Source organism: Punica granatum, chromosome 2, assembly GCF_007655135.1.
Source record: "Punica granatum isolate Tunisia-2019 chromosome 2, ASM765513v2, whole genome shotgun sequence".
In the NCBI taxonomy this organism is placed as follows: Eukaryota; Viridiplantae; Streptophyta; class Magnoliopsida; order Myrtales; family Lythraceae; genus Punica; species Punica granatum.
Genome location: NC_045128.1, coordinates 43785025 through 43800604, shown reverse-complemented (window position 1 = coordinate 43800604; position 15580 = coordinate 43785025). Strand labels below are relative to the sequence as shown.

The following is a 15580-nucleotide window of genomic DNA, read 5'->3' as shown; positions in this document are numbered from 1 at the left end:
CGCCACATTAGTTGCTACGTATGATGCCATTTTATATCAAGATTAGAATTGGAGAGTTAATAGGGGTGGGGGGTAGAGGAAATTCCTCTACCACATTATGTGATGCCATTGCATATCAATATTAGAAAAAGGAGAGTTAACGCGCGCGCAGGGGCGGGGGTGGGGGGAGGGGAGTGTGGTGGAATGGCTCCTCCTCTGCCCACATTATGTGGCTTTTCAAGCATAGGAGCCAAACCAACATTATGCAGAGTTTTATACTCCTTCATTCTTCTTTGTGAGCTTTGACATGGTCGAAAATTCCAATTCCCTTTGATAAGATGATTTGCTGACCAAAGATACAGCTCAAAACCTCTATTGCTTTCTTCTTCATGCTTGCCATCCTCCATACGGCCTCCTCAAAATATTTGATCGCTCAATCCCTCCTCAAAAAAGATCGAGACATAAGCCCATAGAAAGAGAGATGAAAGCTGAGGCATGTCCTGTTTTGATTCAAATATATCTAAGGATGTAGAATTTGCAGTTAGTAGCCATTATTGAACCAAGACTTGCAATTGTTATAAGTTGATAAGGAGTACAAAGACATAAGAAGACCCACCAAATCAATTGATGCGTTAGAAGTAACAGCAAGTCGCTACCTGAAGAAAAATACGTTTTGACGACCATGTTTTGAGGAAAACGGTCTCAAAAGCACAACTCACTGCCATTGGCTGTGAAATTATGAGATTTAAGGCGAATTCCATCGTTTAGGACCTCAAATAGGCATTTTAATGTTATTATGACGTTTTTGCAATTTTAGGAAAAGTTTATGTTTTTCCTGTAATTTAAGCATTTTAATTCCTATTTAAGATTTGTAAAATCCTAGGGTTAAAGACAGTTATTTTCGGATTATCAATAAAGTTTTGGAGCTACCGTGCTATTTCGTCCAATCTCGGATTTGATTCAAGTTTGATGCATATTCCATGGTATTCGTAGAATTAACATGTGATAGAAGATTGTCTTTTGGTATTCATGCGTGAATCAACAGATTGCAATTAATTCCGTTGCGTCATCAATGAAGCTCGCTATTGGACCAAGACTTGCATGTTGGTGGCATTAGGGCTTTCATTGAATCAACACTCGAGGAGGTCAAGAATTTTTGGACTCAGACACGTCGGAGCCGAAGAAGAAAACAAGAAGATGACTTTGTTGTTACTGTTTGGACTTTAGTAGACTTGCAGAGCTCAAGAGCCCATTTTCCTTTCAGTGGAAGGGTAATTAAATTGACATTATTTTTTTACAAAAATAACTAATAACTAATGTAGCATGGAATCACACTCGGCAGCTAATCCGGCACCAAATCAGCATTATTTAACGGTTTTATATTGGAAGGACTGAAACAGAAAATCATCTAAAGCGAAGGATGAAGACAGAAAAAAAAATGTCTTCAAATTATAAGGACCAAAACCTTCTTTTTTTTTTTACCAAATTAAAGCAGAATAGAATGTCAACGACATCGCGTTCACATAAAAACCGGCGGCACCAAAACCCAGAAGGAAAAAGTAATTAAGGGGGGAAAAAAAGGATGTGGGGGAGGTGATGGTCCGATGGAGCACGACGTATCTCATGTTCATGTCTATGGAAGTCAAATTTAATCAATCACCATCGCCATTAACACCAATGCACAGCGCCATTAGCTTTTAATCGGCGGGCATAGCGCTTCAGTGGCTGCTGCCTTGCTGCATCTCAAATTTTGATCCTGGAGGCTGGCTGTCCAGAGGCATTCCTGAATTGATTGATTCGGTACCGGTGTAATGGCTCGAAATCCTTCCCTCCAGCCGGAGATCGGCCCCGACGGCCTCCCTAGAGAAGCTCCCGTCATCGCCTACACCGAGAAGGTCCCATTTCTCCCTCTCTCTCTCTCTCTCTCTCTCTCTGGCCTTGAATTTTATCTGGCTTTCATCTGTTCCCCCTATATATATATATATATATTTTTGGATGTTCTGGCTGGTGATTCGGTTTTTCCATTCTGTGGCAGATAATCGAGGAAGAACAGCTTCAACTGAAGAAGTACGTCTCGTCATCCCCCGCTCTTTTTTTTTTTTTTTTTTTAATGTAGTTCTCCTAATTTAAGCTCGACTATGATTCGAGTAGTGGAAACATATTGCTGATTGAATTGAAAAGTCTTGTCATTGTTGATTACTTGTGTATTCTATTTTCGCATTTATCTATAATCTGGTGTGCAGCCGCCTTTTATCATCGATGCCTTCTTTGCTGTTCTCATGATATACTATTTCTGGTCTGGTCTGGGACCTCTATTCAATTGCTGAAAGATGCCAAGACTGAATTTGCTAATGCATATGTTCACGTTGAGAGAGAACTCGCCTTTCACATTCCATTGCTTATCTCTTTCAGATACATTCAAGAAAACTACTCTAAGATTCGTGATGTCGAACGGGAGCTGGCGAATCTTTCCATGGAAATGAAGCTGACTGCTGGACCAAAGAAAGCAGGTTGGTCCAACTAACTTCTTGTTCTGATAATATTTGCTTCAATGAGTTTTTGTTCTGATACATATAGAGGAGTGATTTTCTCATCTATGGTTCGCCCATGAAGCACTCGAGCTCTTGAGAAAGAAAATACAGGCTTCAACTGAAAGAATTCGAGTGGCGAAGCAGAAGGAAGAACAGGCACAAAAGGTAATTTGTTGCTTTCAATTGCAGCTCAGCTGGTTCTGCTCTCCCTTGCTCGCTTTTACTCTTTGCAATCTTCTTTGCCCATCATCCAACGATTACCTTGAGGGGTTGGTCTTTTTATGGATTTCCTGTCCGGATTGCCATCATTCAACTAAACCTAGTTGACCGTGGTGTTTGAATTGAAATCTTTTTAGTTTGGACAATGACTTCTTGACGTCCAACTAAGTTATTGGAGCTTCATTCTCAGTCTCAACTGGAAACAAAGCTTTTGCACCTCAAATTTCACTTTCTGAAGAATGGATTCATGTATTCCATCTTTCATGTAACTAGATGTGCAAGAATTATGTTAGAAATAGTTAATTTCCCAGGTTAGCGTTAAGTCTTGCTTAGTAAAGGGAGAGATTAGGTCTTGGGAACATCAACAGGTCCATGGAATGGAATATCTCTTAGTAAGAGTTGTAGCCCCAGATTGTTACCTTGAATCCTCCTTCCCTCTGTTGATATCTTATACTGAAACTTTTTAGGCCTGGGAAGCAGCATCAAAGGTGGTCAAGGAGGAGGAAGCATTGAAGCAGAAGCTGTGCGAAGACCTATCAAATCTGGTACTTGATTTGTTAATGGGATATGTGACCGAAATGCCCATTCCACATCTCTGACAGTGTTTGTGCTTGACAGGTTCAAGAAAGCAGTAACTCTCAGTATTCTAGACTGGAGGAATTGAAAAGACGACTTGCAGCTCTTAATCCAAGTAGATCATCATCTGTCACTCTGGTAAGAATCTTTTACTTCTGCTTTTATGCTTCAAGTCCAGCATAAGTGATTTTCATGATCAAAGTTCTTTCAGCTTGTAGTAGCCAACTCTTATATACAACATGAGATACTCGGTTTATGTGTTTCGACTTTTCTATTTATCTGTGGATCAAATCGGAAATCTCTAATGAGCTTTCTTCATTTTATCTGATAGGATGGGAAACCAGTGCAATCTGTTGAAAGTGGTACCAGCCAGGGTGCTTCCTCAGTTCCTCGCATGTCAGAAGCTAGTGGAATAACTGAAAATACAGATAAAAAAGGAAGTTCTGGGGATTCTAGAGCCACAAACAGACAAAATCAAGAGTCTCCAATTGAGGGAGAAGGCAGGGCAAAGAACAAGATCCAGTTCCATGGAAGAGGGAAGGGGATCGGGGCAGTTCCGAAAGGTAAGAATTCAGGGCCTGGCTGGACTGGGGCTGGGTTTGATGTGGACGGTAGAACTTGAGATTGAGAATGCAAATTCAAAACTTTCTGCCTTCTCTGTTCCGGGATTATGTGTAAGGAAGTTCTCATTCTGTTTAAGAGTGTTCATTATTTCTGCACTGAGCCATCCAATTACTTGGTGTGCATATTCCCGTCTTTGAATGCCACGATAACCTTTTCTGATGACTGCATTAGTCGTAATATGAATAGTCACATGATAATGAGGGAGATGTTGCCTCTGGAGAGATGTTGAGTTCTTTCACGACTATCTTACAACATAATAGCGTGTTAGGATTCAGATGTGGTGGAAACGCAGGGCCATGGTGCTTGTCCTGTCATATGGGCCTCTACAGCTGCAATAATCCCGGCCCACAATAATCGAGACAAGAGTCTCTTGGCCCACGATTAACCCCAATACAATTATTATTATTATTATTATTGTTATTATTACTAAGAAGTGATTATAGGTCCCATTTGGGCTCTTTTTCTTTGTCAACCCTGATATTTGGAAATCCAATTGAGCCATGACTAATCTAATAGAGTCGGGTCGGCCCACTAAAAGTAAAGCTATCCCAATATGAATTTTTTACATTCATAAAGACTCAATCTCAAGAGTTTGCTTAAACGGAACAAGCGTCGAACCGTTTAAATCAATCATACTGTTCTTTTTTCCATTTGTATGAATTTCCTTCCCTTTTTATATTGGGAAAAAGACAAAAATCCCCATTATGGTTTGAGGTCAGGACAAATCGCACCATGTTCTTTTGTTTGGGACAATTAGTCCCCCCTGTGATTTGCTCCGTTAGACATAGGGGGCTACGACATTAATTTTTTCCATTTTCAGTCCTCAATTTTTAGCCTTTTAATCATTTTGGTCTTAAATCTTTTTCTTTCATCATTCCTATCAACTTTCCATTCTGTTTCATTTTAGTTCTATAAAGAAAAATCGAAGGGGGAGGGAGTCGGGGCTGCCAATCGGCGACCCCGAACCCTCCATCGAGGGCGCCGATTGGCGGCCCCAACCCCAAATCAACTGGGGACCCCGAGTCGAAGTCCCCGGTCAATTCGGGATTGGGGCCGCCAATCGGTGATCCTAACTCCCTCCCCCTTCGATTTTTCTTATAGAACTAAAAAAAAACAAAATGGAAAGTTGTGGATATAAATGATAAAAGAAAACGATTTATGACCAAAATGATTAAAAGACTAAAGATTGAGGACTGAAAATGGAAAAAAAATTAACGCCGTAACCCCCTATGTCTAACGAAGCAAACCACAAGAGAGGCTAATTGTTCCAAACAAAAGAACATGGTGTGATTTGTCTCGACTCCAAATCACAATGAGGATTTTTGTCTTTTTTCCTTTTATATTTAAATATGAGCAAAAAGCAATTTGTCCTCGACCTTTGAGGGTGATAAAGGTTTGCCCTTTTCACCTTTCAAAAGTTATACATTACCTCCAAACCACTATGGAAAATAAGCATTGTACCCCCTCAATTAAAATTTTAGCCAAATCCAGATGAAATCATTTATAATAATAATAAGAAGAAAGAAATCGGAGGTTGAGGGTGGGGGAGGCCCGCCAGCCACCCCACCCCTTAATCAGCATTGCTGGCAGGGGCTCCCCCACCCCCGATTATGGGAATCCTAATGGGAATTTTTGAAATTAGATTTTTGGAAATCTCGATTGGGTTTCCCGTAATCGGGGGCAAGGGAGCCCTCGTTGGCTACTTCATCCCCCGATCGATGTCCTCGACTGGAACAAAACCCCCCAAAGACTTTGATCTCGGGGATGGGGTAGCCGACAGGGGTTCTCCATCCCCGATTTTGGGAATCCTAGTTGGCATTTCCATAAACTTAATTTTATAAATTCTAATTGGGATAATTCGTAATTGGGGGTAGGGGAGCCCCTGCCGGCCACCCCACTATCGAGATCGTTGTCGCCAATTCGCCGACGACGCCAATTAGCGGGTGGGATGGCCGGTGGGTCTCCCCCACCCCCAACTTCGATTTCTTTCTTTTTTTTTAAAAAAAAGTTATTATTATTATTATAAATAATTTCGTTATAATTTTAATCGAGAGGGCAAAGTGCCTATTTCCCATAGAGGTTTTTGAAAGGTGAGGAGGCAAATCTTTATCACTCTCAAAACTTGAGGGCAAATTGCTTTTTCCTATTTAAATATGTATAACAAAAACCTAGGCCACAAATGGTAGTGAGTTGAGCTGGTTGGCGTTGACTTTATTTGCCCTTTGGTCAGAAGTTTAAGTCACTCGATTACACTTGCAAGGTTCTCGTTTTTTTAATTGTTTTTAATTTTCAATTATTTTAAAAGAATTCCTATTTTTCGTGGGTTTTTAAACATGTATGGACAATGTAGCGAGTAATCCAATTGACTTGTTCGCTCAACCGGCCCGAACCAATTATTCCAAGAAATTTTTTCCCAAATTTAGGTATATATTGCAAATTGATCTTTGTATAAAAATGATTTTGTAAAATTAAAATCTAGAATATTTGGATACCATTTATCAACGTTATTGTGTTACTTGTGATATATATTTCAGGATCTTTATACCAACAGTCATGCAACTACAATTTCCAAATTTAAATGAATATTATAATTGATGACTTTATTAATTATTCTAAATTTAAATTAAATAATCGTAGAATTCCTTATAATTTATTAAAATAATAATAAACAATAGTCAAACTAGCAGTTGAATCGGTTGTTCTCGACTTGTAATAATTTCATTTTTACCTTTCTCATAATTCTTAATTAATTGATATTTAAGATTCATCTCGGAATACTGTTATTGGTCGGTATTATTTCAAAACAACTTATTGAAACATGCTACGATAATCATTCTTAATGAATTAGTCGATATTTCATCTACGTGCAATGTATAACAACTATTACATGAGAAATTACAAATACTTATATACATTACACAAATAAAAAAATAAAACCTCTAAAATGTATAACTTTATTTTACTTTCACTCCTTTTCTTTTCATTTCTTATTTTTAACATCCCCATCCCAATATTAATTAAGAGACAAAACTCTTACATATTTCTAATATGTGATTTGTCAACTATTGTATTTGTATATACAAAACCCTTCCCTCCTATTTATAAACATCTTCCTTTTAAGAATATATTCTAACATTTTATATCTATTTATACGTACCAATATTTTAATTTATTTTTATTATTAATCATAAGTTTAAAATTGGATATAAAAATTAATGTATTGAAAAACTTCTAAATTTTATTAGTTACTGACAAAAACAAAAACAAACATATATTTGATCAATTTTATAATCTAATAACTAATTTTTTTTATCCCGCGGTATCGCACGGGTAATTGCCTAGTACTACTAATAATAAATTTCAAGAGATATTATTATTATTATTATTATTATAAAGAGCAAGTAGAAGAGGATTGGCGTATAACTCGCGAGAGGTATATTTTGTCATTAATGATCATACGATGCAAAAATCAAACGACAACATTGGTGGAGAACAAACGAAACTAAGAAAAGGGCTGCCTAATTACATGTAGACACATGAACTACATACATACATGACTGAAGTTCAAAGCAGCAAGCGTATGATATACGCATGTATCCTCCCTGAATTATTACGCTCCCTGGCCTCTTATTGCTTATGCCTGGCCAAAACCCTAGCTAGCTAAATTGATATCAGAAAGCTCCATTATTGGTTGAAAGGTGAAATTGGAGAAACGAAAGGTAGCAATCATCAAGTTTTGGTGAAGGTGATTGGTGGGGGCTGATTCCTTTGCTTCTGCGGTTGTTGCTGGTGCTATTGCTGTTGCTGCTGCTTTGAATACCGCATTTCTGGAAGCCCGATGAACAGTTCTGTCTCGACATCGAGCCCATAAGGACCATTGCTGCTCAACCGGTAGATTGCTCCTCTCTCTTGAGACGCTGATCTCGTCTCCCGGTGATTCTCACTGCACTGCCAATTCGCAGAGTACGCAAAAATGTTTATTGCCAAAATAGCCTTAAAAAAGCATTTGCCCTTATTCAGCATATAAGTTAGAATGGAAAGGGAATGTAGTTCCATGACTCTATAATGTGCATGCTATCCCTTTCAATATTCCCTTGTCATCCCATCTTTTACAAATCCTAAACACACCTCGGAGGTAGCAAGAGCCCCGTGGCCTCTTCGTCGATATGTGATGCTAGAGCTTCCAATAATAGCAACATGTGACGAATTAGGAACGCAGTGGAGAATAAAAGGGTTGCATTGCAAATGATGATGCTAAGAGACTTCTATATGCTAGTACCAAACATCGCATAGAAACATATCAAATGGAACATCCCACAATGACTATATACGGGCAACAGACACACACACACACACGCACGCGATTGAACCAGGGAGAGAGAGAGAGGTTTCACCTTTGCATGCAGTCTCGCATTTTCTTCTAGCAGGAGCTTCTCCTAGAGAAAGGGGAAAAATAATGCGCAAAACACGGATTAATGAGAACCAAAAAGCTGCAAACGAAACTTTCAACAGGTCTCATTTGGAGCCCTAAATCACTTACCTTCGCCTCCAATTGTCTCTTTTGCTCATTAAACAACTGAGCCTGCACAACAGACGCACACATTTACAGTTGAGATAGATACCATTAACCTTGTCATCCAGCACCATTCTAATTAAGGCCACGAATATAACTGTACTGTACTTTTGCACTCTTAAAATATCATATTTCAAAAAGTTCCTTATTACATTTGCATGTTGCAATAAAGGTTTTCAAAAAGAGGGTTGTTGGAGACTATATATCTAATATGTAATACGCCTAAGCAATTAACTATAGCTTACTGAATTAGCTTTCAGTAAGCTTCGTCGTATAAATGTAAGACAGTAACGTAAAAATAGTAACTTGCAGTGCTACTGCTTTCTGAAGAAGCCAACAGTCATGGAGGCATTGACCATTGGCCTAATATGGACATCAGCAATGCAGAATTAAGTTAATTATAGGTGTCTCTCTCACAATTGCGGATGCCCAAATGAAAAAGAAACAACTGCCAGCCTACCTCTATGAGTGAAGTGGATATTTGTTTGCAATCTTCGGAGACAAGGATTTTCTAGGGATTGAAAAGGAGGAATTCAGCGAATACATCATTAACTTCTACTGTAAGTTCTCTTCGGAAGCGAGGAGAGATGGAGGACAGGAAGTTGAATGACTACCATGGGATTTTATGCATTCCTATACCATCCAAATTATTATTTTATCTCAAATAACATGAATACATTCTGACTAAGGCCACGTTTGGTATGCCGGAATGATATGAAAAGGAACGGAATGGGTTTTACAATGTGAAATACACTTTTATTGAAAGAAAATTTATTGTTTTCTAATTGAATTTGAAAATGTGGATGTATCTAATTAAAAATAATGAACTTATTTATCAAAATTGCAATTTATACGTATATTAAGATATATGAACCTTAAAAATATATATCATACTTAAATAAAGCGAGTTGAAATGATGGAATGAACATTACTTTAGTTTTTTTAAGGAAATAACATTACATCAAATTAGAAAAGAAATATCATTCTAATAGAATACTCTCTCCAACTCATAAAAGAGATAAAAAAAAAAATTAGAGGAAATGATGAAATATTTATTCTATTCCATTCCTTTCGATTCCATTGCACCAAACTTAACCTAAAATATTTCCAAGCAAGAAAGAGAATTATTTCCTCTCCTTATAAATGAGATGCAACCAAAGAAAGGTGCAAGGGACTCAGGCGAGCAGCGGAAAGAGAGAGCTAGACCTCAAAGTCAAAGTTGCGAGGCTCAAAGTAACCACACTCAGTGAGTGAGGAACAATTATAACTGCTCCAACTTGCCTCAACCATGTCACTAAGGATGTCATTCAGAAAGAGTATCTTTTTCGAATGAACTTAATATCGGTCCTACGTGAATTGTTTCTCATTATAGAGAAAGAGCTCGATATTTCCACTTCGACGGTCATATAAAAGATTATTTCACCAAGAACTTTTTTAAACTACTCATTCAAGAGATTACATCTATGGAAGATTTTATGCACCTTTCTGGCTCTAACACTGCTCAAGCTTCGCTCTAGCTGCGAGTCCATCTCATGGAGCTCCTCCATGGAGCATGACCCCAAACCTTGGCCTAAAAGCTTCCTGAAAAAATAATGTCAAAAAACTTCCAAACTTAGAGTTTAAGAGAGTAAAGAAAATACAGCATTGGAAGAAGTTTATATCCCCGGTCAACGGATGAACCTTTGAGAAACTTCAAGGATCTCGATCTTCCTTTCCATTTCTGCCGTTTCATGCTTCAGATGCTGCATGTAAAGATTTGGTCATTCTATCGGTACTAGTAAAGCGAAATGGAAGACTTGTGAGATATTGATTTGGGCAAGAAAGGAACTTAAGTTGAATCAATAGTGGCGAGGCTCCTAGGCTCTTGCCTCTTGAGCCTTGGACATACTAAAATTCTTCTTTCTTTCCCTCAAAGTATAGGTTATAGTTCAATTACATTCTTTCTCAGCTCTCTTCTAGTTCATTTATGGGGTGCAACTTTAGTTTCTTTCTTTATTTAGTCTTGAAGAGTGATAGGGACAACCAACCGCATGTGTACTTGCAAGAAACTTTTGTCTCTTTACCTTATTCTATAGCTGAAGTCTTTAGGATTCCACATCACAATTTGGAGTTACAACTTATATAAGCATGAAATTGAGAAGAAAAGTTTTGAAATGAAAGATGTTATTCACTTTAGAATCCGTAGTAAAAACACATTTTTTTATGATATATACCAAAGTTGGAATTCACCACCCTATTTCCTCTAACTCCATTTGAAAGGAATTTCTCCTCATATATATGCACAAGAGGAATCACATAAAGCATTTATACAGTATCCAAGTTTGCCTCTAATTGCTATTGCAGTACTTACCAATGAGCTTTAGTCATGTTTGATGCGCGGGAGGAATGAAAAGGAACGGAATGGATCTCATATGTGAATTTTAATTGTGTTGAGAAAAATAATGAATTTTTAGTTGAATTTGAGAATATAAAGAGTGGATTTAAGTATAAAGAACTGATATATCAAAATATCGTTTATATATATATATATATAGTTTTAGATATAAGAAATTGGAAGACAACGTATGATATTTATAAAACTTATTAGAGATGGTGAAATGGACATCGATTAACTTTTTTGAAGGAAAGACTATTCTATCAAGTTGAAGAAAATATTTCCTCTAAATGGAATGGTCCTTCTATTTCTTAAGAGTAACACCATATAAAAAATGGAGCAGAAGGATAAGAAATTCATTTCATTCCATTCTTACTTACCAAACAGGACTTAGCAAAAATAAAGACAAAGACATGTCTAAATACCAAATATAGCAAGGAAATACATACTGATCAAGCAGCAACTATATATCAAAACAAATGCAATTCCTTTAGCCCTCGAGAACTTTCTTATGCATGAAAGTTAAATCTTTTTGTCTTTTAGGTTCTTCGCACTGGAAGATTTTCAAGTTGAACCTTAGCTTTAATTTCGCTTGGATTCAGTTTCCACTTTGCAACCTCTACTACTTCATTTGGATGCAACTCACCGACGAAGGGGAAAGTATAGAAGAGGAGAGAGGTGACCAAAATATTAAAAGGAGAGGAGAATACTCTCCCTTCTTCGACAATGTTACCGAAGGCGAGAAGAGGACAGGAGATGGGACACATTTATATCAATAAATAGATTGAAATACCTATCTTTCGAGGCTTCATCATTATTATGAACAAAAGAAGCCGACCTAACTGTTTTTCATCAATCCAGCTCCAAATTTGGAGGGTTGAGGATATACATTTAATCATGGACAACTTTCCTCTCCTTCTAATTTCCTCTAATCTCCCTCCCACTTGGAAAATCATTCTAATTTCCTCTAACCAAACAAGTTGTAAGGTGATGCCACAGTGTTATGCACCAATGTGAAATCTTCCTTCGGAAAGACCCACTAAGGAGTTCCAAAGTGCACTATCTTCACGTTCTCTACCATCCTCTCATAGAAAGCATCATCTTGAAGAGGATCTCCTAAGTTTGCCAAGACATAGTTGTCTTTGCTGCACTCTCAAACATTTATCTGATCTACAAAATTTTTAATAAGGTGATGTTACTCTAATTGAAGCGAGCAGAGATAGGGCTACATTCACATTGAAAGAGGTTTTGAGGGAGCCTCTAGCAGTGTTACCAAAATAACTATAGTCATTAAACTGATTACTAGAAGGTTGTGTTTGGTATAAGGAAAAGGAAAATGAAATAGCATCAAATTGCTAATAAGGGTCAAGACTCAAGTGGACAGAAATGAAAAGGAAGAAAACAAGAAGAAGCAATTTAGACGTGAGCTCCGCTGACACACGAAGATCAAGCATCGGGACTCGGGGATCTTGAGATTTTTTCTGCATCAGAAAACATTACGGTTCTTACTTCTTATACAGTAGTTGCTTTTCATTTCTTACACGCTAGTTGCATTTCACTTCATTTCCATACCTTCTTTGCAAACATAATGAATTCATCGCAATCAAGTACCTCAGCTAACCAACATAATTCACCAACTCTGGATTGTAGGTTCAATTACTATGGATTCTACCAATTTTCTTGCTTCATATACATATCTTATTTATGAGAACTTTCTCTCATCAAAGGTTCTCTTAACTATATAAATTCAAGCATCACTGCACCAAGCACCACGAACTTCAAGACTCAAGCCATGCAACTAGGAAGCAAAACATGTAGGGATATTGCTCTTAAGAAAGATTGACTTAATGTGCAAAGAGATAAATGTAAAGATAAAGAGCACTAACCAAGACCTGGTATTCCATGTCCCTCTTGTATGTCTGCACATCCTTGGCATATCTACTATAGCGTTCTATTGTTTCTCGTATGCTGATATGTTCACATTATTTGTCAGTATCGCGTAATATAAGCCAAGCAAATACAGATACACTTCAAAAGGGTAAAGAGAATATCCAATTATAGGTCTTAGAATGATTGCAAGGAGGAATTCACTGACGATGTGAAGTTGTTCCAAGTCCTATAGAGCGGTTAAAGGCTTTGTCCACAGTAATTGTTCTTCAATACTAAGTGTATACAGTTCAATAGACTTTTAAACTATTGTGTTCTTTTTGAAGATTAAGTGCTTTCTAATTCCATGAAGGGTTTGAACCTGCAAATTCTATATCTATATACAGAAAGGATCAATAACCTAGCTTCCCACACTCCAAATTAGAATGGAAAACGAACTCCATCAAACCGTAAGTATCCTATGCCAGATGTAGATGAAGTCCCTAAATCTTAGGCATTCACAATTTATCATGAATTAGTACAGCCTCCTACCTACGATTGTCTAATACTCCACGTGTAGTTTATATATGTAAACCGGCTATTGCAGCCTCCAAAGTCAAATTTTCCCCATCAAATGATGGAAGAGAGAGGTTTTGATGGAAACAAAATGCATCATCAAGAGATTATATTTATGTTGTGGTGAAAAAATTCAGTACTATTGGATTGCCTTATTAAAAATGAAGTTCGGTTTCAAGATTCCTCCTTTGATTTTGAATAAGTAATTGACTTGTTGAACCAAAAGAAGAATTCCATCTGTGCCTGCCCTTGACAGTATCGCTATGAATGGATACCAACAACTATAGACCCACCTTCCTAGAGACTGTACTAACACTCCATGTACTAATAATATCCAAGTACTTACTTTAATTATCTAAGTACTTGCCTCAATATTAGATTAGAGATCTAATTGAAGGGGAAAAGAAAAAAGAAGAGATAGCTCATGAAATAATGCAGGAATAAAAAAAATGAAATTACATAAAAATCAAAACAAATTGCTATCGAGAGAGATGGCAGATATATTTCGCATAACATTTGAGGCAGAAATTGACTGAAGTAATCTGCAGCCTGGTGAATGGCGTGTGAGACGAGATATAAGCTGCATAAATACCCCCTTCATTGCATCATATTCATGGGCCGGTCGGTGTTAAGTAAAACGGAGCTTACTCGGAGCTGGCAAACTCGTAAAGCCTTCCCTTTTGCGAGAAGATGATCACGGCGACCTCGGCGTCGCACAGAACGGACAGCTCGTAGGCTTTCTTGAGGAGACCATTCCGCCGCTTCGAGAAGGTGACTTGCCTGCTCGTGGCGTTCTCGATCCTCTTCATCTGAATCTTGCCTCTCACCATCTTCCACGATGATCGATGCTGCCGAGCACACTCCAACACGCGTCAAGGGGGGGAACCATGATCGGGGTATCGCCAAAAAATGCAAAAAAAAGAAAAAAAAATTCAAATGAATAATAACTCACCGGAAAAGTCTCGGCTTCTGCTGCAGGGAAGAAGTGGTCTTGTCGTTCTCGTCGATGGCTTCAACTAAAGAAAAGGAAAGACCAGTAAATAAACCCGAAAGACATGAACTTTCACCACTAGCTGCCAGGAAGGAGAAGGCGGCAGCTGTACGGAACTGGACTTGAGCTTCTGCTAGGTCTAAGACGATGTCTCGTCTCGAGTTCAGGCGAAGAGAGGGGAAAGAAAAGGGGGAAATTTTTAGGAAACCCTAAAGCTTTGCAGCTCCCAGCTCAGTCAAGAAACCCTAGCTAACTCGCCTGCTTACCCCTCGCCTTCGATTCTCGTCGATGGCGACTTTCTCCACACACACACACACACACACACACACACAAAATCTACCATAAAAGGAAAGGAGAGCAGATGGAGAAAAAAAGTTCCAGAATGGGGAGAAGAAGGAAGATAGAGAGAGAGAAAGGAAATATATGGAAATGGCAAAAAAAAAGAGAGAAGAATAAAATAAGAAAATTAGCAAGCCAAGGCCAAGTGAGGGAGGTGATTGGTGAAGGATAGGGGGGAAAAATAAAAAATAAAAAATAAAAAAGGGAAATTATCTCGTTTCGGTATAATTAAGAAAAACGGGTGGGGAAGAGTAAAGTCGGGAAATTAAAAATGGAAATATCATTTGATTGACCGAATTTTGATTTTTATTTTTTACGGTTGAATGATTGACCGAATTTAATTGGAGAAGCAGATGCTTGACGTAGAAAAAACTGCATCCTCCGGGCGCATGCGCTTGCGCACAGAGGCATTCCCCGTCTTTGGGGGGGGGGGGGGGGGGGGGGGGATCTTTCAGGAGGAGGGTGCAGTGCGCCGGGCTCATTTAATTTGATTTTGGAAGACGTACGGTCGACCGGAGAGGGAAGGGGTGAGGTGTATGGGGGCGGGGGAAGGGGGTCGGTTTGTGCTTGTGGCTTTGTGGGGATAGGGGGGAAGTGTGTGCCTGTCCAAAAAACATCATCGTACTACGACGAGCTGACAGAGCCAATCATAAGTGGACACGCCGTCCCGAGCAATCGCACCCCGCTACAATGACCTTCACCAATGGGTTGTGGTCCCGTCACGTGGGCTCGCCCCTCATTGGTGGCCCGCTTCTTAATTCTTTCTAGTATAATAATAATAATAATAATTTATTTTCTTCCTTTTGTCTTTCTCCTCCCTGTATTTTTATGGCTTTAGTAATTAGATAATATTTTGATTTCGAAGGTTGTCGGGCGGGAATTATTAGAATTAAAATATAATATAATTCGGAAAGAAAAGGAGAGTACAAAAT

The 15580-nt window shown here is 38.3% G+C and overlaps 2 protein-coding genes across 3 annotated transcripts; one reads left to right on the top strand and one right to left on the bottom strand.

Annotated features, from left to right (window-relative positions):
- Window positions 1-1500: 1500 nt before the first annotated feature.
- LOC116194250 lies at window positions 1501-4088 on the top strand. Its single transcript, XM_031523011.1, has 7 exons — window positions 1501-1874; window positions 2015-2046; window positions 2392-2489; window positions 2593-2675; window positions 3197-3274; window positions 3348-3443; window positions 3637-4088. The coding sequence occupies exons 1-7, from the start codon at window positions 1791-1793 to the stop codon at window positions 3925-3927; spliced, it is 762 nt and encodes a 253-aa protein (XP_031378871.1). The 5' UTR covers window positions 1501-1790; the 3' UTR covers window positions 3928-4088.
- A 3253-nt stretch (window positions 4089-7341) lies between these two features.
- On the bottom strand, window positions 7342-14805 carry LOC116197782 (MADS-box protein AGL42-like). Of its 2 annotated transcripts, XM_031528027.1 has the most exons (9): window positions 14576-14782; window positions 14271-14334; window positions 13967-14166; window positions 12763-12844; window positions 10183-10244; window positions 9984-10083; window positions 8470-8511; window positions 8324-8365; window positions 7342-7877 (listed from the first exon to the last, which is right to left on the bottom strand). In XM_031528027.1, the coding sequence occupies exons 3-9, from the start codon at window positions 14146-14148 to the stop codon at window positions 7722-7724; spliced, it is 666 nt and encodes a 221-aa protein (XP_031383887.1). In that variant the 5' UTR covers window positions 14149-14166; window positions 14271-14334; window positions 14576-14782; the 3' UTR covers window positions 7342-7721. The 2 variants fall into 2 exon arrangements, with proteins under 2 accessions (XP_031383887.1, XP_031383888.1); XM_031528028.1 differs by having other exon boundaries at window positions 7736-7872; window positions 14271-14805.
- Window positions 14806-15580: the final 775 nt, after the last annotated feature.

Bases quoted from the DNA above. Each gene is read 5' to 3' on its own strand.
- LOC116194250 (XM_031523011.1), top strand. From the start codon at position 1,791: ATGGCTCGAAATCCTTCCCTCCAGCCGGAGATCGGCCCCGACGGCCTC. The intron at 1,875-2,014 runs GTCCCATTTCTC...ATTCTGTGGCAG, and splicing joins TCATCGCCTACACCGAGAAG to ATAATCGAGGAAGAACAGCT. The intron at 3,444-3,636 runs GTAAGAATCTTT...TTTATCTGATAG, and splicing joins GATCATCATCTGTCACTCTG to GATGGGAAACCAGTGCAATC.
- LOC116197782 (XM_031528027.1), bottom strand. From the start codon at position 14,148: ATGGTGAGAGGCAAGATTCAGATGAAGAGGATCGAGAACGCCACGAGC. The intron at 10,084-10,182 runs GTTCATCCGTTG...TTATTTTTTCAG, and splicing joins ATCCTTGAAGTTTCTCAAAG to GAAGCTTTTAGGCCAAGGTT. The intron at 7,878-8,323 runs GTGAAACCTCTC...GCGAATTGGCAG, and splicing joins ATGCGAGACTGCATGCAAAG to TGCAGTGAGAATCACCGGGA.